Below are 22,234 nucleotides of genomic sequence, written 5' to 3' on the forward strand. Positions count from 1 at the left end.
AGAGTGCCAATCATATCAATATGATCCATCTTTCCTTATTTCGTTTACAATGTGCTAATCTGGGAAGTTCTGTTTCCAATCACAAAAAAAATTAATACATTTAGTCTGGCCAGCTATGAGAAATAAATAATTTAGAGTACATTTTAAATAAAGATTATTACCGACACAAGCACTTTAGGTGGCCGATAAAGAAAGTCAATGGCTTCCAGCCACATTCAAGTTAGAAAATGATGTATAATAGTCTGTTATACCATTTGAGAATTAACGATGACATCAGGTAATTTTAACACTGTATTGCCAAAATACAGGAAGGAAGGAAGGAAGGCAGGCAGGCTTTTTCATTTGGAGTTAAATGCTCCCTGCAGTATCTGCAAACCTAAATATTGGAAGAAAGTCTTAGAGGCTTCAAATCTTAATTTTCATCACACTCACAGTACTGAGACCAGTAGAAGGTAGCCAAATAACTAGGCAGAATGAAATATCAGAATGGATGACTTAAAGGTGCAGAACTACTACTACGACGACAACAATGACGACGACAACTATGTCTACTACTACTTCTACTACTACATTTATTCTGTGTCATACTTTATTCTACAAGCTTTTTGAAAGAGTAAACGAGAGTCATAAACTCTGAAAAAAACCTTAAGACTTCCATTTTAGCTCTAGTATCAATACAAAGAGGGATCTGCATAGCTCTTGACAGTGACTCTCTAAAAGAAGAATAGTAATTTTCCATGGGTATTGCTTTTAAAATTTACAGTTTGGAGATCCTCGCAACCTCTGTGCACCAGGCTGTATTTATAACGTTCTTGAATCAATACATGCTAAGATAAGTGAAGAACCAGCCACTACTTCGCTAAATTCAAGGACAACAGAGCAGCCTGTCCTATGTTAAAACAAATTCCTTTAGGCAATCTCAGAACAGTATCTTCCCCTTCTTTTCACTAAGTAAAAAGAAAACTACAGTGCTCAGGAATGTTAAGCTCATATAATTTTGCTTTTGAAAAACTCTGGATGAAACTTTAAGTGACTCTAAGCCAATCACTTTCTGACTTCACTGATGGAGTCAAATAGAGAAAATCTTCACCTCTACTGCCTAACAGTAGGGTGTAATCACTTACAATTCAGCAGAAATAGTCTGGTAAGAAAAAGTACTGCTCAGCTAGGATTTTTCCTTACCTTCTAGGTGATAACACCACCATCATAAGTGGTGCTTGGAACTCTGCATGTTTCATATCCCACGTTGAGCAGTTTGCAAAGTTTGTAACTGGATAATTGGATAACTTGATATGATCACAGTAGGAACATAAACTTCAGTCCTCAAATAACAACCTTAAAGGTCTTTTGAGTACATCAAGAACTTCCTTTCTTCATTCATGAGGCTACAATAATGAATCTCACTACCCTAGCATATAATGAAGAAAAATTTGGAAAGCAGAAGAATACACTCCAAATAGTCCTCTGAGAACATCTGGACCCCAGGACACTTACCCACATTCAGACTGACACCTTACAAATGAGATAAAGACTGATATGCGATTGATTAAAAGTATTTTTTCTTAGGCATATGAAACCTCTTTAGGAACAACCTATTACTAAACAGAAATATAACTACCCTCACAGCTTCTAAATGAGAAAGATGATAAAAGTTGTGTATTGATCTTCACAGCAAACTTTGAAGAAGGTATTTAGCTCCTGCTGATAGTGAAGATTGCAATCAAAGAGTTTTGTGAACAGAAAACAAGAAGTAGTCAAATCAGAGAATATTTCACTTCAAGCAGCTTTAAATAACATAAACCTTGCAAATGAAGATATTTGGGCAGGTTAATGTTAGTAGTAATCTCTATGTAAATTGAAATTAATTCATTCCTGAGTATCTATGATATGATTCTGTGATCTACTTCAGTATTTGTGGATTTTGCTTCTTTCATGGCACAAAACACCTGTGATCAAACATTGATAACTTCACCTCTATCAGATCTACCTCTGCAGATAATGCCCTTCTCCAAAACTCTTATCTCATATAAGTAGATCTCAGTTTTTGTGCTTCAGAAGAGGCATGCATCAACTTCTAAGCTCACTGCACTGCCCTTTTCTCAGGTATTCAACCTGCTCTTCCTTTTTCATTCACAAAAGTCACTTGATTCTCATCTTCACTATAAGCAGGAATCAAACACGTTCTTCAACATTTTCGCAAAATTATGAAGATCGTTACACATGCTCAATTTTCCCTTTTTCACACTTGATCAGTCAGTATGTGTAATTGTGCACTAGTGAGGAAACTATTCTAGCTATTAATAAAGATGTAAGATTTTATCCACTCTTCCAAGAATTTTTTCCTAATTTAATAATTTATTTTATGATTTCACTATCAGCAGAAAGGCTATGCTCAAAAATATATGCTGATATATTGCCAAAATTCAATCAAGCTATAGTACTAGTCACTGTGGAGTTAATTAATCAAGCAGCAAAACGATACATCCGTGCTCGGGTGTGCAGCTGTATCAGTTTGCAGTATAGGTCCCCAGATATTCAAAGTGATTGGAAATTAAAGTACAGCAACACTTTTAGCAGAAACTCTCAAGTTTGGTGCAGGTGATTTCCTGTGTGTGGCAACAGGCTCCATCTGTTTTGTAGTAAGTCAGCAGCGCTGCCTCATACTAACACGGTACATGCTGTTGAACTTACTATGAAAGAAGATAATATGAAGGAGCTTGCTGCATGCCCTTAGAAATACTGTGTGCATGCACTTTCTGTTACAACAGAGTAATAACTTCAACTAAAACTTTCAGTATTTAAAGGAAATATCATCTTCTCTCCTAACCTATAATACTAAAACTTCTAAACAATTTTTGTCATGCTGACAGCACATAACTTCAGATGTTGGAGGAAACATCCTTAGAGGAGGCTCTGTGATGGCCAGTCTTAAAATTGTTATTACTTAGGAGGCAATGCATTTATTTGGCCATCAATGAGATAAAAGATATACACTGTAATTCCTTAAAGTTATTTAGTTTATAGGTATAATACATCCCAATTTTACACTGCTGTATGAAGCAGAACCAAATATTTTCAAAATAAGGGTAACACCTTTTTTTTTTTTTAAATTGCTCTAACAAGCAGCACTTGGTGGTGCTAATGGAAGATGACACCACCTTGTCTGTGGCAGAAAAGCAGATTAAGATGCATCCAGCCCCATCTCCAGCTCCTCCTCCAGCCATTTGTTCTTCCCCTGTCATCGGTTTGCAGCCACCTTCACCCGTCAATAAACTGTTCGTGTAACTGTGCCACAAACAGGGCTACTGAAATAATCAGGGTTTCAAATGTACTGCTGAAAGAAAACAAAATCCTCCAAAAGGCAGATGGTTAACGAGTGATGGTGGTGAGAGAGCAAAACAAGGAGAGGCATGCCAGGTCCCCAAGTCAGGGGGGGAGAAATTTCTTAAGACGTTTTGGCCACTGAAGGAAAATGCATGGTGTAAGTACAGTTTTGGGGATGAATTCTGCAATTTCACTACAGAGAGTAAATTGTGCTCCATCCCCCCTCAAAAAATCCCTACCATAGAATCCAACACTTACCAACAAACCTTTGATCAATACCAAAGTAGGCAAAGCCAGAACCAGTGATCTCAAGGTAAAAGACTTGGTGTTCCATCAGTAACTGCTGAAAATATCCAATTACCATCTTACACTATTTTTCCACAATATGCAAGAAATAATGAATGCACTCCATCCACACATATATGTAAAACATTTCAAAGACAGTTTTAGAGCTGATAGCCTGACGAGTAGGCTCTGATATTTAAATGCAATTTAGTTTTTTCAGGGTAAAAAATGAAGCTTCTACAGTTTTATGTACAAAATAAAAGCTTACCAGTTAAAAATCTGAGTAATGAAAAATTGATTTCTTAGCCAGGTAGAAAGTAAATAAAATCAGGCCTTTAAGGGATACAGGCTGTTCCCAAATTTTGATCCTGTAAAGATATTCTAAATTTGCAAAAAGCAAAAATGTACGTTTTTGGCCTCAGCTGGCTTTAGTGAACGTCCACTCAAGAAGATTGCTGTGACTGTTTTCATTAATCTAAAAGGGAAAAATGAAGATGTGTTTTTTTGTGATATTCAGGTTATTTGATAGAAGCTTCTTTGGTTAGCAATGAGGTGCCAAGTAAAATTTTAATCAACTTAAGGACAATACAATAGCAATTATTCATGCATTTTTGAATAAAGTAATTTTTGTAGTCAGATGAGGACTACATCCTAAAATGACATACAAAGCGATATAAAAATGCTTAGAAAATCATTATGAAAATTAAGTAAAGTAAAGCAGTTAAGCATGAATAAGGAGGGTAGTAGTTTGGGCTCTTCCCTAGGTGGGTTTTTTTTAATGACAGTATCATCCTGTTTTTGTCAGACCAGGTTAAAGTAAATCACGTCAATAATTGCTTTGATTTTAGCAATAAAAAATTCTACTTGACTTCTTGATGCCTACTTCACAACTTTCTGTGACAAATTAATTTTAGATGGATAATAAGCATTAATTGGGCTGTATTTAATCACAGTTTCATCTAATAGGCAACACCGACAAGCCTTATTATCTCAATCTCCACTTGTCTTGGATTCTAAGTGTCCTATAAATATCTACTATCCAGTTTACACTGACATAGGGTCAATTTTACAAGTTGGTTGAGAATCAGCATGGAATTATACACAAGGGAAAACACACAGATTCTGATTTTGAAGCCAAACCCATATTCTTGTACTACTCTTTTACTTTTTTTGAAATTCAGTTTCCAGGTTTGAAAACTCAGCCTGTCCAGTACAAAAGATGTGAAACTGAAATTCAGGTAACTGTTCTGGTGATAAAGAATGAGAGCCATCAGCCCTTTCCCTGATAGGCACATTAGGACTCTGTGTTTCATCTCAAATATAGTAAAACTTTGCTTTTTTTCACGTGACATGACAGACACAGCTAAGTGTATGTTTAGAGACCAGTTGACTGTAACTTTTGTGTAGTCAGTTTTGTTCTCTTTTCAGCTCTGTTGAACCTTTACAAACCTCCACAAACACTTGCATAGCCTCAGCATCCCAGCCACACCATAGACAGAGGGGTACGCACATGCTGCATGGCTAAGGACACACAGGAAGTCTAAGGAGAAATGTTTCCCTGCTGAACCAAGCTCACGTTGTCTGAGCCACCAAAGAACTACAGGTGTTTTCTTGGTGGAGAAGTACCTGGCCAGCTGTGAAATGCTCTGACTTGGAAATCAATGGGGATTTTCCTATGGACTTCAGGGAGAACAAGGTTGCACGTATAGCTCAACAAATCCATTTTGGCTTGTTTTAATTTCTCATTCAGCTTTTGCCCAGCCCTGCAATCCAGCTGCATAACAAGTACCTGAAAGCGGAAAGCTTTCAATTAAAAGGTAGAGAAGATGTATACCACCACAGCACCACCACCACAGTGTGCATTATAGCTGACTGGGAAGAATCTTACTTTCACACCCAGGCAAATGTGAAGTTTGTTGTTTACTTTAAAGAAACAGAAACTTCATATGCAATTCTTTAACATGATCTTTTTCCTATTGGTTCAATCTATTGCACAGACAGCCAGTGATCCTGCGAACAGTGATGTATGTGAATAATTCTCAGAATGTGTAAAGACTATACTGCTGACATAAATAAGTAGGTATGCCTATAGGAACATGGTCATTTGGAGGAAACAATACAACAGGAAACACTATTCCAACGTTTTAACAATCCAAATGTGTTGCTAAAAAAAAATAATCCTGGTCCAAAAAGTTAAATTTCCCTGAGTAACCCTCAAAACGCATTCAAAATGTTCAGGTTATTAATACTAACTAATCAATTAATACTATTATAATTAATTAATTACACATTGCCTGGAGTCCTGGAAAGGGATCTTTATGTGTCTGAATAATAAGAAGATGACATTATACTCCTGTAATGCAGGAGGAATTTTAAAAGATTGCAAATTTTTAAATATTCTCAACACTTTGATTCTTCTGCAGAATTAGTCTTTAACATGCATTTAGTTTTTGCAGCCACAGGATGGCATTCACTGCTGTGCAAAGGGTCAGTGAAATGTAAGTAGAGCCTAGGAAGCATATTTTCTATGTGGGGAAAGGAAATATTTAATAAAAATTATTAAGATAACTTTAGTGATGACAACCATTTATTCAAGAGTGTAATATCAAAATCTTATCATGCACATCCCTTAAGGTTCATGTTCTTACTTTATGGATACCAAGGCCCTCAATAGATACTTATCTTGCCTGATTTCAGCAAGTTGAGAACTTGTAAAAATACAGAGCAGCAATTCCAACTTGGAATAGCAGTAACTGCACAAAGCAAGCACTTCAGTTTCACTTCCATGGTTTATGGAGTCGCAGTAACTCTTTAATGGATTTATACAGGATCATAATTTACTCTTTATTTTCCCATTAGGGCAGTATACAGAGTAGGTGTTGACACATGCCATACCAATGGGAGGACAGTTGGACTGAACAAATGGCCAAGGTGACTGATAATTGGATTGCAAATGTCAAAGAGTGTGGTTGAAAAGCCAGGTATATCAACCCACACATGCTTTTCCCAGTTGTGAAATGAAAGTTAAGAGCAGGGACAATCAGCTACAAGTAGTTAAGATTTATAGAGTTGGGTTTGAAGTCAGTGGCAAGCAGCATCCAATTAACTTCAGTGGAGAAGTCTAACGCCACTGGTAAAACAACTGGATTTACAGTGATGAGCAAGGATGTCGGATCAAGAGACAACCTAGTAATGCTATTAACCTTTGCACCATTGATAATGTGATCTGGGGGACAATAAAACACTGCATGAGACAATATGCCCAATTTGGTAGTGCAGGACTGATGTATGGAAGGAGGAGGAGAATTTTCCTGGATTCATTTTATGAGCCTCCAATTAGCCCTCCTCACTAGGTGAAGGGACAGAAAAGGGGGAAGGAAGAATCCCTCTAATGAGTAGCTTCATTGGTTTGTAGCAGAAGAGACTGAAAAAGGAAAGTTTGTGGAGCTGCTTTGCTTTTGAGATTATCTCAGGAGGTGTTAAAGGGGCCAGGCACTTTGTTGGGAATAGCCGTGAGAAAGCTCCTGATGCATGGGATCTCTTGAGCAGCACAAGTGCTTCCTGTCAGGATCAGCGCAGGAGGTGTGATTCCCTTGGCACAGGGAGATCAGATATGTCAGCCCATGCGCTAATCCTGATGGTTAGATGCTGGGGTCAGGACCAGACATGCTTGCTCACAATGTGGAGCCCTGGCTGACACCATCTATAGATGCTGCCATTGCCTCCTTTGAGAAATTGTATACAAAATATAAATATGCTTGTTCTCAAAAATGCATCCAGTTTTAGAAGTGGTGAACAAAGAGCTAGTTTAATCCATGGATTACTGATCTGACAAAATATCTAAATCTTATTTACAGGCTCAGTGAGGCAAAGGCAGTTTTTCAATCAAGTGAAGTTTAAGATGCAATTCCTGTTTTGTCTGGTGAATGTGTGCTCAATAACCTTTAGAAAATAGAGCATGAATGTGTAATTTATTCAGCTACAACTGTTTAAGCATCCAAGGACTAGTGGAGTGTACTGCGCACCCAGAGAAAACAGGGGGGGTTCTCAAGTTAGGTAGCTCTGAGTCCATGCTACAGTGTGGAGGAGAGGGAAGGGACACCAAATCAGCTCTGCAAGGATTACACAAGGTACTGAAAACGCAGCCTACAGCTCCAAGTAGTGTAATTTGCTCTGTCAAGAAGCAGGATAAATGACTGCCTCATGCTGAGCACTGTGCTGCAGCAGCACACATTTCTTTTGGGAGCTCAGCAGCTTGCTGGAAGTTGGACGTCCCATCACCAGTGTGATCCATCATCAGGCACCCTCCCAGTGCTGCTGAAAAACAAAACCTTCGGTACACTTCAGACTTCTTTTCATTAAAAAAGCCACAGCTTTCAATTGATACTTTCACACTGAGAGTTGGATATTATGAGGATTAAATGCCTGAAGAGAAGGCTTTTAAAGCAAACATTATTTTACTTGTTAAAATGCCATTCCCTTGCTGAGGTGCTACAGTTAAGACTGCAGTAAGGCAGTATCTAGTGGTTTGCAACAAAACCACTGAAAGATCCTTAACTGTAGATATACTTGGTAAATGCCTATGCAAAAAAAGACAGAGGATGGGCTTTAGTATTCAGTTTAATGTATGGCTAAAGCTACACAGAGAGAGTTTGTGCAGGTCCGTTTGAACAACGAGGTTTTGGTGAGGAGGATAAGGATGATATCATAGAATCACAGAATGGTTTGGGTTGGAAGGGACCTTAAAGATCATCTAGCTCCAACCCCCCTGCCATGGGCAGAATATGCAAGTGAACTTCATGTGTCAGTTAATATTTTTATTCCTTCTGCTATACATTATGGTGTTCTTTTGAGACCAAGCTAATGCACTTGTCTCATTGCCTTCTGCATCTCTCTCTGTCAACACAGGCCATGCCATATTGGCATACTTTGATGTGTCATATAATAAAGCATCATCTCTGCTTAGCTAAAATGTGTAGACTAAAATTTATGACTTTCTAGATATTTTTTTAACTGTTTTTTTAAACTATGGTCATATGGTGGTGGGTTTTTTTTTTAAAGAGTGGCAGTATAAAACCAAATCTTTAAATTCTCCATGTTTTTTTTTAAATTAAGTCTTTAAATAGCTGTTTGGTCTTGAGGGTTAAGAACATCTTTATTTATACAACCCCTTAAAAATTATCTTGAAGGATAGTGGAAGGAAACGAAATTCACGGGGAAACTAAATATATTTGAGGCTATGACAGAAAGCATTAAGCTATTTGTTGGTATCTGGATTGAAGATAACATGCTGGTTCTCAGAAAAGTTGAAGCCATAAACTGACACTGCTATTAGTAATATTTGTATTTTTATCTTTCCCAGGGAATGTGAGAAAAAATAATTAATTATTTTGATTCTGACATTTTTGCTTTTAGTTATTCATGTTAATCCTTGTTTTTGAATATTTAGAATATTGCTTTCCAAAGAAAGTATTCTTTTTTTGCCAAAACATAAAATGTCCTCTAAAACTGCTATGATAACATTTTCAACATCTCTGTATCATGAAAGATTAGCAAACAGCAATATTACGTTTCAGAATGAGGAGATTAATCTGTTTCCTGACAACTGGAATTTGTTAGCCTGGAAAAAGAAAATTACTGCTTTTGAGGGCACATTTCATAGCACTTGATGCTTCAGGGCCTTTATACTTTTTAGTTTATCTTCATAAAAAGCAAAAGAATTGTTTGGTCTCTGATTATTATCAAGCTGAAGTCAGATAAGAAAAGCATTAGGATTCTTATGTTCCATGATAATATATTTAGGGAGAAAGAAGGTGTCAAATATGCTTATTAAACTGATTCTCTACCCGATTAGAGGTTTTCTTACCTCTAGGTGTCTGGTAGATACTCTAATTTGTGTCATGTTACAAGTTATGCTGAATATTGCAATCTTATTTCAGTACATTTTACACAATGATGCACTTTTGCCATAATAGATTATTTTTAAAATAAAAAAATAAACATTTTTTTCAGACTACCATCTTTCTGCATGACATTTTCCTACACTTTCCAGTATGTCTTTTTTGCTCAAGCTGAATGTTGAAGAATTGCGTCCCCTGAGGGACAGGTTGGCAGACTGGGAATATGAAAGATAAAGAGGGAAAATACATAATATTGAAAGTCATTACAGGCTATAGTGAGAAGACTGTAAGGGATGTGATGAGCCTCAAAGAAAATGTTGTATATTCAAGGTGTGCCAGAAAGACGTTCCCACCAAGTGCATGGAGTGGTGGGGCAGTTTTGGGGAGTGAAGAGTTTTCAGTACATCAGCAATAATGGAAATGATGAGACCCTGGATAATAAGAGCATTAACTAGGTGGAGACAGAAAAAAAAATCAGAAGAAGAAGCACGGACAAAGCCCAGATGATGTTACTGTAGACTGACAGCATGACTCAAGGGACTAGACCTCAAGAATAAGGCTGGTCTTCACCATGATGGAAAAAATAGGGCTGTAGGGAAGATAGTAAAAACAAACAGAACTCACAAAAGGAAAGACTTGTTCCAGTTTTCCCTTGTGGAGAGGCTGCCTGTAAACCAAAGCACTGACAAATGAAGGTAATCTGGGGAAGGGACTGCTTAAACTGCAGGTGTCCTGGGAACCATCTCCAGACAGGCTCCGTGGACACTGCAACAGCCTGTGATCAAAGAGCACATCTCAAACCAACCTAAAGTCCACTTAGGTCAATGGAATTGCAGATTTAGTGTCGGGATCCCTAAATGAGGTATTGCAGAGTTGGATTTGGTGTGCAGAACTGGTGGCAGCAAGTGAAGTTGCTGTGAAATTATCTCAGAATTAACTTTTTTTTTTTTTAGAGATAACAAGCGTGAATTGTGAACAGCTGAGTACAGATCACCCTGGGAGAAAGGACAAAGGGATGCAAAACTTGTTTAAGCAAATGTTTCTAAACGATGGATTCATAGAAAGGCATACTAGGATTTCCTGTGCCCAGAAAGGATTTTAGTACAGATGCAAAAATATTCCTAACTGAGGAAGAAGATGCTCCCCTGCCTTAAATGCAATGCTCAGCTTGGTCTTAGCCAGGAAGGCAAGAAACTGAGACCTCCACAAAATGTGTGTGTGTGCTCAAATACTTACAGACATAAATTAAGAGTCTGGCAGCTGATGGGTATTGCAAATGCTACAGAAAACATGATATAGCACTAAAGCAGACATGCTTCAGATAACACAAAGGCTCTGTACATCTAAAATAGATTCAAATAATGTGAAAGATTTCCTGCTGCTTCTGCAGAAGATTAAAACATTGGTACATTCATAAAACAAATGTGAAGATTCAGCAAAGCAGCGTGCCCTTCACAATGACTCTGTCTCAACAAACACAGAGCCTGGCAAAAGAGACACTCTGAAAGGGTATATCTGTCCAATTTGGGCCTGGTAGGTGGGCTCCAGCCCATGAAAAAAGAGAGCTACAGATCTTAAGAAACATACAATGAAGAAAAAACCTGTTAACCCTGAGCTAATCTGTGAGATAATCCCTCAGCAAGAAAGCAACATTAGACCAAACTCGTAAATCCTGACAGAAAATAAGAACTTGGTATAGATTGACCACAGAATTTGCCTACACAGGCTTAGCATAAGGAATGATGTACAAAAAGAGAAAGAAGACCATTACTATATCCCTCTGTGTTTCAGCAGCATTTAACACATGGGTACAGACCTAATTTTATAACCACACAATAATCTTTGGTGTTTTAATAATAGTTTTCCATTTTATCTGCATTGATCTAATGCTCTGTCAACTCATAGTTCTGCAAACAGAATAGAAGAAAGAGGTATTGAGAACAGTTTAAATTGCTTTCCTCCCATGTGTTCACTCACCCATTTCCAGACATATCTGTGGAAATGCAGCCATGGGCACTGACTGATGTCTAATTCTCTCGTCCTGGGGATCATCAGGGATAATTTCAAGAAAATCACTGCTACTGAAACTGGACTAGAGCACATCACTCAGGGTAAGCAAAGGAACTCAACTAGCCCCCAGGATAATAAATAAGATATTACCTTTCCACAGTGACATCACATATATCTTAAGATAATGCTTAACCAAAATGTCACTGTCTTGCACCTAACTTCACCACTGCATGATGCGAAGTCCAGTGAGATTTGAATTAGGTCCAGAGAGTCAAGGAAATGCTGATACACCTCCGTGCTCCCAGGAGATGCTCAGGACCTTGCAGGGTGGCAGCCTGCAGGCTGGATTTGCTTCCTGGCACAATTCCACCTTCTTTGTTATGCACTTAAAGAGAGGTGGGAAATGCTCAATAAAACAGCGCATGAAGCCTATACCATGAACATCTCCTTTCAAGCTGGCATGTGATGAGATGCTTAAAGCCAAGACCTGCTGCTGCGGATCCACAAGGAAAATCCTAAAAGAGGCATTTGATGCCCAGCATGAAAAAGCTGACAGTGCTGTGCTTTGTGGAATTTCATTTCTTCATTTCATGACCCAACAGTTCAGGTCAGTGATTCATGAAATCTGTAAAACAAGCTCCCTCCTCTCTGCAAGCTCCAGATATATGTAAATTATTCCTTAACTAAGGCAAAGCTCTAGGCTATCAGAAATGTGACTTTTCTAGTGAGACACAACAACCATGGTAGACAGCAGCATGTGAACCAAAGCCCAGGTCCTGGACAACTCTGATCTTGCCATGCTCTTCAAAATTCGAACCTAAATTATCACTTGCAAAATCATCTGTATCTTCATACTGTGTCAACTTGTAACTTTACATTTAAATGGCTAATAGGTTTTTAAACGTGGATCACGATAGCAGTTGTTCCCTGCTTACTTCTAGCAGACTCATTGTCCAGTGAAACACGTTTTTCTAGAAAATATACTTGGGGCAGTATTCCACTGCAGATGGCGAACATGTCATTGCATGTATCAATGAACTGGGAAAATCAAATCTTTTCCATGAGCTAAGGAGAGACTTAATAAATAAGCTGGGCTTTCTTATTTTAATATCCAAATAAATTAACGAAAGCTTACAATACATCCATAAAAGATCAATAAACTATTTGACTCATTTCTGTAATTGTCAAGCATTTATAGCAAAAAACCCCAAAGTTTTGCATATTAAGTTCTAAAGATTTTTGATCTGGAAGTTCATTAAACATAGAAAAGAGGATTGCTTTTCATCATTACTATTGGTATCCTGAATCAATAGAATGGATTAACCAAGCAAGTGTGAGATCTTTAATGTTAGACTAAAATCCTGTCATATAAGAACTTCCATAGAGTATCCGATTAGCTGGATGGCTTATGCACTCTCCAAGAGAGTCCTGAATCAGGTATTTGGATACAGATGATGCACGAATTGAGCTGTCAGTAGTGTAACACCTTAACATCATCCTGGTGTAAAACATTTTTAAGAGAAACAATCTAATCTTGAGAGAGTTAAAAGAATTCGATGAATAGTACCTAAAAAAATAAAGACTGAAATCGGCCATAAGCACAAGGAAAAAAGCAAACAAAGCATCCTCAAGGTTGACTTAAAGTCTACAGATTTTGTGGAAATGTCATAGATATTCTTTGCACATCCAGTCTTTCAAGGCTATTGGCATTTCATTGAATAGCTGAAATAAGCTGAGGGCCACAGCTACTATTGATATATGTCAACCCATTCTTGCCCCTTGCCTTTGGTATATATTATGTCATCAGAGTTGTGTGTACACTTCCCATTAGCTATCTGAATTTAACATGGAATTTTAAGGATTTTAAATACACAATTTTATTTTTTAAATTCAAACTTATTTTTCCCTATGAGTATCATTTTATTAAGAGTTTTTTCTTATTTAATAAGAAAACAGAATTAAGATTTCATATGCATGAAGAAAAATGTTACTAAACTCAGTTTTACCAGTGCTTAGGCTTTGTCATCTGTGTTACTTCTCAAGTCGCTATCTAAAATAAAGGGACATCTGGGAACTATTGAAGTTTACAATAATCAAAGAAAAGAGAATAATATGTAAAGATGTTGTGCCTTAATTATTTTGCAGTTTAAAACTCCTGTTCACATCTCTTGCACAGAGGCCACTTGGTTAACAACTGATGTAGTAATATTTTCAGTGATGCACTTGATAATTCTTCACCTTTTCAGATCACACTAGTCAGAGACAATAGTCTAATCGAGGAGGCCACTTGTCACTGCAGATAGATGAATCACACCAGGACTTTTCCCATATTTTGCAGTGCAAGACTTTCTGCCTGAATTCACATGAGCAGCAGTGTGCAATGTCATATGCAAATCTGCCTCTGAAAGAGAGTTTTAACCTCTGGTGATCTCCTGCCTTTGGAAAGTTGCTGGCTACTTTGGAAAATAGCAACTTGGTGGAAAAATACAAATAATCATGAGGGAAAGGAGGGTGAGTGCAGCCCATGCATTTCTTGACAGCTGGTGCAGAATAACAACTCCCGAAGAGAACGGGGTGCAGGATGGAAATGTGCAGTGTGGGATGAGTGAGCTCAGCATGAGCCTTCTATGCCAGGAACTGGAGTCTCTGCTAGAGCCAGCACCACATTGACCTGTCCCACAGGTGGCTTCAACTTCTGCTGATACACCCACAGAGAGGTAGTATGAGATGAACATCCTTTTGATCTTTTTTTTAGAACTGTTTATTTTCTTCCTTTTAATTTCTTTTTTCTTTTTACCCTTTCCTCCCTTTTTTCTTTTGCTTTTCTCCCCTAACTCTGAAGTCGAGATTCAAGTTCAATGTGTCGCCATTCACAGCTGACATCATGATAGAGCTTTCACTGTCTGTTTAGAAAGTTGCCTCTACATACTTATTGTTCCACTAAGAATCCTTTCAGGTGTCCTCAATATAATAAAAAATAGTTCTCTTATTTCCAGCAAGCATAGCCAGTAACTTTTAATAAGCTCAGCTGGAAATAAGAGGCTGTTTACTTAATTTTTTAATTTTCCTTGCATCATCTCATAGGCTTCAATGTTAAAAAGGGAAAGACATGTGCCTTTGGAGCCATTTGAACCTCAGACTAAATGTTCAATCAGACACTGCCTCATTTTTACCCCATCACCAGCATGTCACCAAGAAAAAATGCGGCTTTCCCTGCCAAATGTGTGCAATGCTAAAGATCCATGAAACAAATGCTTACACAGATTCATAATCCAGGATTTAAGCAATCTATGTTCTGTAGAGTGCTATTCAGCTACATAAACCCAATGAACTTCAGCTTTTGTACTTCTCCTGTAAAAATATACATGACCATATTGCCACACGGCTGCCTGTGTTCTTCAGAAAATGCTGCAGTTTTGCACAATGGACCCCTGACTTCAGGCATCATCACGAGCAAAAGCTACTGCCTCACTGAATAGGCTCAGAAGCAAAACAAGGTTAAATCTGTTAAATACTTGCATGGGAGATGCTGGACGAAAAGAGAAGGATGGCAGGGAACTCAGTGCCAGTCCAATGATGAAGCACCAGCATGGTGTTTGTGGGAAGAACTGAGAGGCAGTGCTATTTTAAAATGCTACTTTTCAAGATTTTAAACACCCCTCTGCCCTGTAAACTGGCCATAAAGTTTCCTGCAGCAACATCCCCTGTGATATTCCAGACCAAATTCAAAGAGGGAAAAAATGGCAGTCCCTCAATCAAAATTCCCCTCACAATTACAACTTCTCATTAAACAAGCAGAAATTTGAATTCTTTTCAGAAGGGGCTACAATTACAGCAGATTATTATGCTTCCCTCTAATTACTGCATATAAATACACACCATGTAACAGGTTTATTGTACCCTGTTAGTGTACTTACAGTAAATAGAAACCAATGCGCTTCATTCAGCCTGCGTATTTTGACACACATCAGATTTACCAATTTACTTTCATTACAACCCCTTGCACTGTTACTGATATCCTTCCCAGTGCTACGCTGAAGCACTACTGCAGGAAGATTGATGAGGGTTGTATACACTGATTTGTGACAAATACAAGCCACTTGAGAGGCACTGCTACTTGTGCTATTCTGATAGCACTAAGTTGGCTAAAAATCAGCTGCACCAAGTCAGTGCTCTGCTCCTGTTTCTCCTCAGTAACTATGCTACATGACTTGGACCTCTAAAGGCTGAGGCTGCTGTAACATTATTTTTAAACCTATTGTCTGCAGTTGCTTTGTCACTCTTGAAAAGATTTAAAGTTCTGACCATACTTATGAGCAACTATTTTTATTCTTTAGCATGGCTTTGAAGAGACAAGTTTTCCACCATGATAAATGTTAAAAGATAATTTCTGAATGAATCTACAGCGGTAAATTTTAACATAGGTTAGAGGAACAGAGAACATATATAATATGGATATAATTTTAAAAACTGTCTAAATGATTTAAGGGCCTGAACCACATATGCTCATCAAGGAGAGACCAGATAGCCACAGCACTTCAGAAGCACAGACTTACTATATACCTTTATCAAAAGGATAAAGAGATCATCTCTCACTACAGATAATTTACCCCTTCAATCGTAAAGTTTTGAAGACTGTCACTAGAACTGCACACTGAAGCCTGTAACTCTGTTGTCTCATTCTTCTGCTAAATACAGGTCTTGTCCCAGCAATTCCCAGCAATGTGTGCGGTTTGCAGAGGCTTTCTGTGTCGGAAGCATAAGTAACCCAGCATCTGCAACAGTGTGTTCCGAAACTGCTCAGGGTGAGAAGGCACGCATTCAAATCCACTTTCTGGGCTGAATGCGCAAGTCAATGAGCTGTAGCCCAGATTCAACAATCCTTTCACTTTAAGCTGCACATATACCAGGAATTTTTCATATTCTGAAAATCTCAAAATCAGCTGACATAACAAGATTAAGGTGACCCAGTAACATGCACTTGCAGCCCAGAAAGCCATCCATATCCTGGGCTGCATCAGAAGGAGCGTGGCCAGCAGGCTGAGGGAAGCGATTCTCCCACTCTACTCCACTACTGTGAGACCTGAACTGGAGTACTGTGTACAGCTCTTAGACTCCAAGCGTAAGAAGGACATAGACCTGTTGGAGCAAGTCAAGAGAGGGGCCACGAAGATGATCAGGAGACTGGAGCACCTCCCTTACGAGGACAGGCTGAGAGAGTTGGGGCTGTTCAGCCTGGAGAAGAGAAGGCTCTGGGGAGACATTATAGCAGCCTGTCAGTACTTAAAGGGGGCCTACAGGGAAGCTCGGGAGGCACTCTTTATCAGGGAGTGTAGCGATAGAAATGAGGGGTAATGGTTTTAAACTGGAAAAGGGTACATTCATATTAGATATTAGGAAGAAATTCTTTACTGTGAGGGTGGTGAGACACTGGAGATAGGTTAATTGTGGATGTCCCCTTCCTGGAAGTGTTCAAGGCCAGGCTGCATGAGGCTTTGAGCAACCTGGTCTAGTTGGAGGTGTCCCAGCCCCTGACAGGGGGTTGGACTGGATGATTTTTAAGGTCCCTTCCAGCCCAAACCTTTCTATGATTCTAACACAAGGATGCAGAACCCACATGAAATGGTTTACTTTTTCTGCTTATTACCAGACCTCCAGCAGCTGTTTGCATAAAATCACATAGCAAAATCACTGGAGTTTGTATAGCTGTCAGACCAGGATTAGGATGCATCTAAAAAAGTGTGGAAAGGAAAAACAGACTCACTATTTTCTGTTTTCTTGCATAGCTCAAACTCCTCTAATATTCGCCATTTCTAGCTTCCTCTTTTCATTAAAGTAGAGCAGATAGAGTTAAGTGTTAACACAGAAGTTATTAGAAGACAACACATACCCAGTAGAAGACAGAAGTAAAAGAAGGAAAAATGAAGAGGAAATGCATAACTATAGTGCTGATGTGTCTAGCTACTGAAGAAGAATAAAGATCACCTGAAACCTGCAATTGCACCTCACTGGAAAATACATTGCTATTTTCATTTTCTTGCAAAGCAAGCAGGTAATTATCAGAATTATCTTTCTTGTTTCAGTTTTAAATACTTCATCCCAACTACAGAATCTTTAAGAAAGTCTGTGAAATAAAACAAATTCTTCTGGTTTGCTTCATGTGAAAAAGTAATGTAATCAAGTGGTCATTTTCCTCCCATTTCAGGCAGAAACCTTCCATTAGTAAGAATCCACTAAAGGAAGAGACCGTCCTGTATAAAATTCAGTGACATTTAATTTAAACTTAAGCAGAAAAATTCTACCTAATAACAAGCACTGAATAAAACCTGCAGCCTTGCAAGACATTAAATATCTCAAAAAAATTAAGCCCTCTACTTGGGAGCTGAAAAAAAAGGTAGCATTGACAATGCCATAATCAATGAAAGATCTGGGAGAAAAAACACTTTTTTTTTTTCTCCTCCCAAAAATCCCCTAACAAAAAAACAACCCTCCCAAACAACTCCCACCAAAATGAATAAAAAAATCTCAGTTATTACAAAGAGGACTCCATTTCTCACTTTCTGATGCATCTTTTAACCCAAGGTCTAGATATGTTTCTGTTCTCACATTGGGACATAGTCTTTGGTAAGTTCAAGTCCTGTGACAGCAGCCTTGGGCACTGTTAAAAATTTCACACAGAGACAGGTCCATACATCCAAAGAAGGTAATTACAGGAGGAAGGAAGAAGACATGCACAGATGACCTGGGCTCAGTAGTTACTTTACAACAGACTACTTGTGCAGTTACAAGGTGATTCACTTAGATCCACCTTTCCGAAGCATGGCAGCCTTAATAATACACATCCAGTCCCCACCTGGTAATTCATGTTTCCTCCAATACGGACATGGACAGATGACTCCAGAAGAGCCACCCTAAGCCATCAGACGTGGCTCTTCTGGACACGAGCAATGGCACTACACACAATTACAATGACTAACATCTGCTATGTTATTTCACTTTGTTTTCCTGACTTCTGTGAAAGAGGTGGCAATACTGTTAATAATAGAATTTGCCCAGTAAATACTGGCTGGTATGGGTACAGTGTCCCTGTCAAGTTCAGGTAGGGGAAAGACAGGCTTAAAAAATAATTAAAAAGTTGTATCTAGGAAAGATTTGTCAGTGCCACTGGGCAAAGGCAAGCAAGGGTTGCCAGGACAAGCACTAATCAGAGCTTTTCAAAGGGAGCCAAGTTTGCTCTCATTTATACCAGACAGGCTACTGGAAGAAGGGTATGAAATGAAGCTGGAAGGGAAATACTGTACAACAGGGGGACCATGGTTGTCTTGGCAATTAAGGCCTCCCCAGGGGGTTAATTACACAGAGACAGCCAGGCATTTGAGAAACCCTTTTCTGAGTGTGCCACAAGAATGAGCACAGCTTGGCCAGTTCCGGATCCCCAGCAGCTTATTTGCTCTGATCTCTGGGAATGCACCTCCCAAGAGGCAGCGATGGTCAATGTTTCATCAGCAGCTCAAAGTGCCGATTCGGCCACTGGGGCCGTGGCCCTGCCAGAGCTTGCTCCTCTTTCCTGTACACTGTTCCCAGGTGAGTTTTACAATAGTGTGGTCCTCTCCCCACTTCTCCAGGCCACCTCGCTCAGGCTCCTCTCTTCTCCGTAGCCTGCCCCCCTCTTCACTCCCCACTCACAAGCCTTGGAGTACCCTACGATTATCCATTTCCCTCCAGTGTTCTTCAGTTTACAAAACCTTGCAGATTTTTTCAAACAAGATAATATTCAGTGGAAGGAATATATCAGCTTGTATTGATGACTAAAGCCTAATTCCTATAAGTAATTATTTTTTCTTTTTGCTATTAATAGTAACACTTCCCCATCTGTATGGGAATCCTTTGGCAAATGTGAATTTGGTCTGTTTCACTGAGGTCTTTGAGGAAAACACAAAAAATACAAGAGACTCATAGACCTAAGATTCTCATCAATAGATATATTTTAAAGTCAATGCCAACTTCATTCAGTTTGCGATCTTCTCTGACAGTATAAACTAGAAAACTTGCAGTTATTGGAACACTTGATCACTTTATTAAATCACTTTACTAAAATCCTAAGAAGGAGAAAACGCTTTTATTTTCCTCCATTTCTTTATGGCCTGAAATGTATGAAAACCTACAGTGAAACATCAGGGAGAAAAAAGCCCAAACTTGTACAGTAATAAATTAACCCTTCTCTCCTGTGTTCTGCACTAACTAAAATAATTTGGGATTTGTAACAATAAAAAATAACCATAGAATATGCAAAAGTATATTTTACTTCATTTTGCTGCCAGATAGTGATTAGATTGGGAATTATTTTATCCAGTTGTATGAATTTGAAGAGAATTTCCTAAAATAGATGGTAGGAATGACTGATTATGGAGTATAATATGTTTCTTTTTTACTTGTACCAACATGAATCAAGAACTCCTTATTTCACAAACAGACAAGAGAACAGAGTCAAGGATCTTCTACCCAAAGGAAACAAAACACAACATGGTGTATGGCAATGTGAAAGAGAACACATGTGGTAAAACCAGTAGTTTACAAGTATATTACTCCATATCCAACATATATGAGCTACTTATAAAGAGAAACAATTATCTAAGGGCCAAGGGAGTGCTTTAGACATTCTTTTTAGAGGGTAATTTTTAAAAATTAAACGGTTGTTTAAATTTTAAAAATTAAAAATGGTGGTGATAGTTTCAATAAGTGAAAGCAAAGAAATTATTAATAGATTCTGATGATGCAGTGAATGTGAACAAGGTAAAAGCTTGCTTTCATCCAAAAGAATATTTGTTATATCTGAGATGCAAAACTTTAAACACATTTAACCTGAGAGACTGAAAATCTTGGCAGGGTTAGGGTGATTCCGCCAATTTAAAAAAAAAATAGAAATTGCTTTGGATATTCTGAACTTCTGTCAAAAATAAAATTTAAGGAATACAATAAAAGATATAACTGAAGCAGATTAGAGTGGAAAACAAGCGCTGCGCATATTTGTTCAAATTTTTCTTGTGCTTGTGAATTGCAAAATGTGTTATTTCTTCTGTATAATCAGGCAATTCCCAGCTATGTATGAGTCTGTCATAAATCAAGAGAAGGGAGAATACCACTCTCCTGGAACAGGAAGAAGTGGTTTTAAACTACAAAAATCAGTTAACCTTTTAACATGCATTTTCCACCTAATCTTACCTCCAAAAAATGTTCTGCTTGCTGTTCCCGATCCAATTTTCTTGACGTTGTTGTAATCAAACCTGTGAAAAAATGATGATATTTGATTGTCAATACCCATTGAAAAATATATGTCTCTATCGACCAGAAGAAACAAATTCATTTTTCAAAAACTCAAAGGGAAAAAATCTATTTGAAGGTATATCAGACACAGATTTCTCGACATCTGTCAAGCGTTTTCTTTCTCGATGCAGCCATTATGACTTTCTGACTAACAACGAATCCTTAAAGAAAAATGCTGTGAGAAAAGTAACTGAGAAACTGTTAGCTGTGTATCTACAGTTAACATGCTACATTTATTACAGCGAATAAAAAACTTACTAAAGAATCACTATTTGTCTTATGATTAAGTGCTTCAATGAATCATTTGCATTTGACTGAAATCCTTCCGTAGAAAACCTCATTAAGGATTTCAGAGTTCTCAAACAATTAATGGGATAGGATGCTGATTACTTCCACACCAAGAATACTTGACAAAGAAGGTTATTTCTGTAATAACTACTTGTATACATAATGATTTCCAAATGTAATCATTCTAATGCATTAAAGGTTTTGTATTATAATTTCATCAATTTGTTCCATGCTCAAATTGAGTCTTTAAAATAAAGTACCCTTTTACATGAGGATGATCAAGAATTTTTTTTAAAGCAATGCACTTTCACAAATTATTAACCTCTTGTGCAACCTATACCAAGGAAAGAAAATTAAACACTTCCAAAGTTCCCTCAAGAAAAGCAATACCTATCTTCTATGAATATAGCTTAGCTTTTTATTTTATTCTCACTAGACATTCAAAGTGCATGTTTGAGTTTTCTTTCATACATTTCTTTGCATAAGAAAATGCATCATGTGCTTGTTTTGCAATAGATTCTGATGAGCGTAAAGGGACCAACTTTTCCTAGAGATAAAGCTGGTTTTGGAGACAATGCCTGTGGATAAAGTCACTCTCAAAGATTACTCATCTCTAAGACTGCCACGAAAGACAAGAAAACAAATACTCCCTGGATTATCTATTATATTTATTTGTTTAATCAGACCAGCCAAACACCTAGACACAAATCCATGATGACCCTAAATTCTTAAAAAAAAACCATCAGCAACATCTTACATCTACATAACACCTATAACCTCAGAAAGTTTCTACAGCTACAGCTCCTCATATACTGTTGTCTTTTCCTTGGAGGAATCACTTTGACTGTTTTGGTGAGAAGGAGGGAAACATTACTTGAAGTAATGTGATGAAATGAACAAAGGAAAGTTACTCTGCTCCCAATATTTCAGACTCATTATGAGTTCTATTAGACCACAGAAGTTACACTCAAGGGGAGGTCACAGAAACCAGAGTGAGTCATTACAATTACATGGAAGAATCCAGTGCTAGCAAAAGGCTGACAAGCCAAAACAACTCATGTTGCCTGCATCGAGCAATTGCAAATATTCAAAACAATTACACC

At 38.0% G+C, this 22,234-nt stretch overlaps 1 protein-coding gene across 1 annotated transcript in view; it reads right to left on the reverse strand.

Annotated features, from left to right (window-relative positions):
- The window catches only part of FAT3 (FAT atypical cadherin 3), a gene marked incomplete at its 5' end in the record, with an annotated part of 64,252 nt that extends 43,449 nt beyond the window's left edge, over positions 1–20,803 (reverse strand). The window contains one exon of the mRNA XM_010192871.1: positions 20,742–20,803. Coding sequence (XP_010191173.1) covers positions 20,742–20,803 — 62 coding nt within the window. The remainder of the gene's footprint in view (positions 1–20,741) is intronic.
- Between the last annotated feature and the right edge of the window lie 1,431 nt (positions 20,804–22,234).

The sequence above is a fragment of the Mesitornis unicolor genome, unplaced genomic scaffold, assembly GCF_000695765.1.
Source record: "Mesitornis unicolor isolate BGI_N332 unplaced genomic scaffold, ASM69576v1 scaffold15339, whole genome shotgun sequence".
Lineage (NCBI taxonomy): Eukaryota > Metazoa > Chordata > Aves > Mesitornithiformes > Mesitornithidae > Mesitornis > Mesitornis unicolor.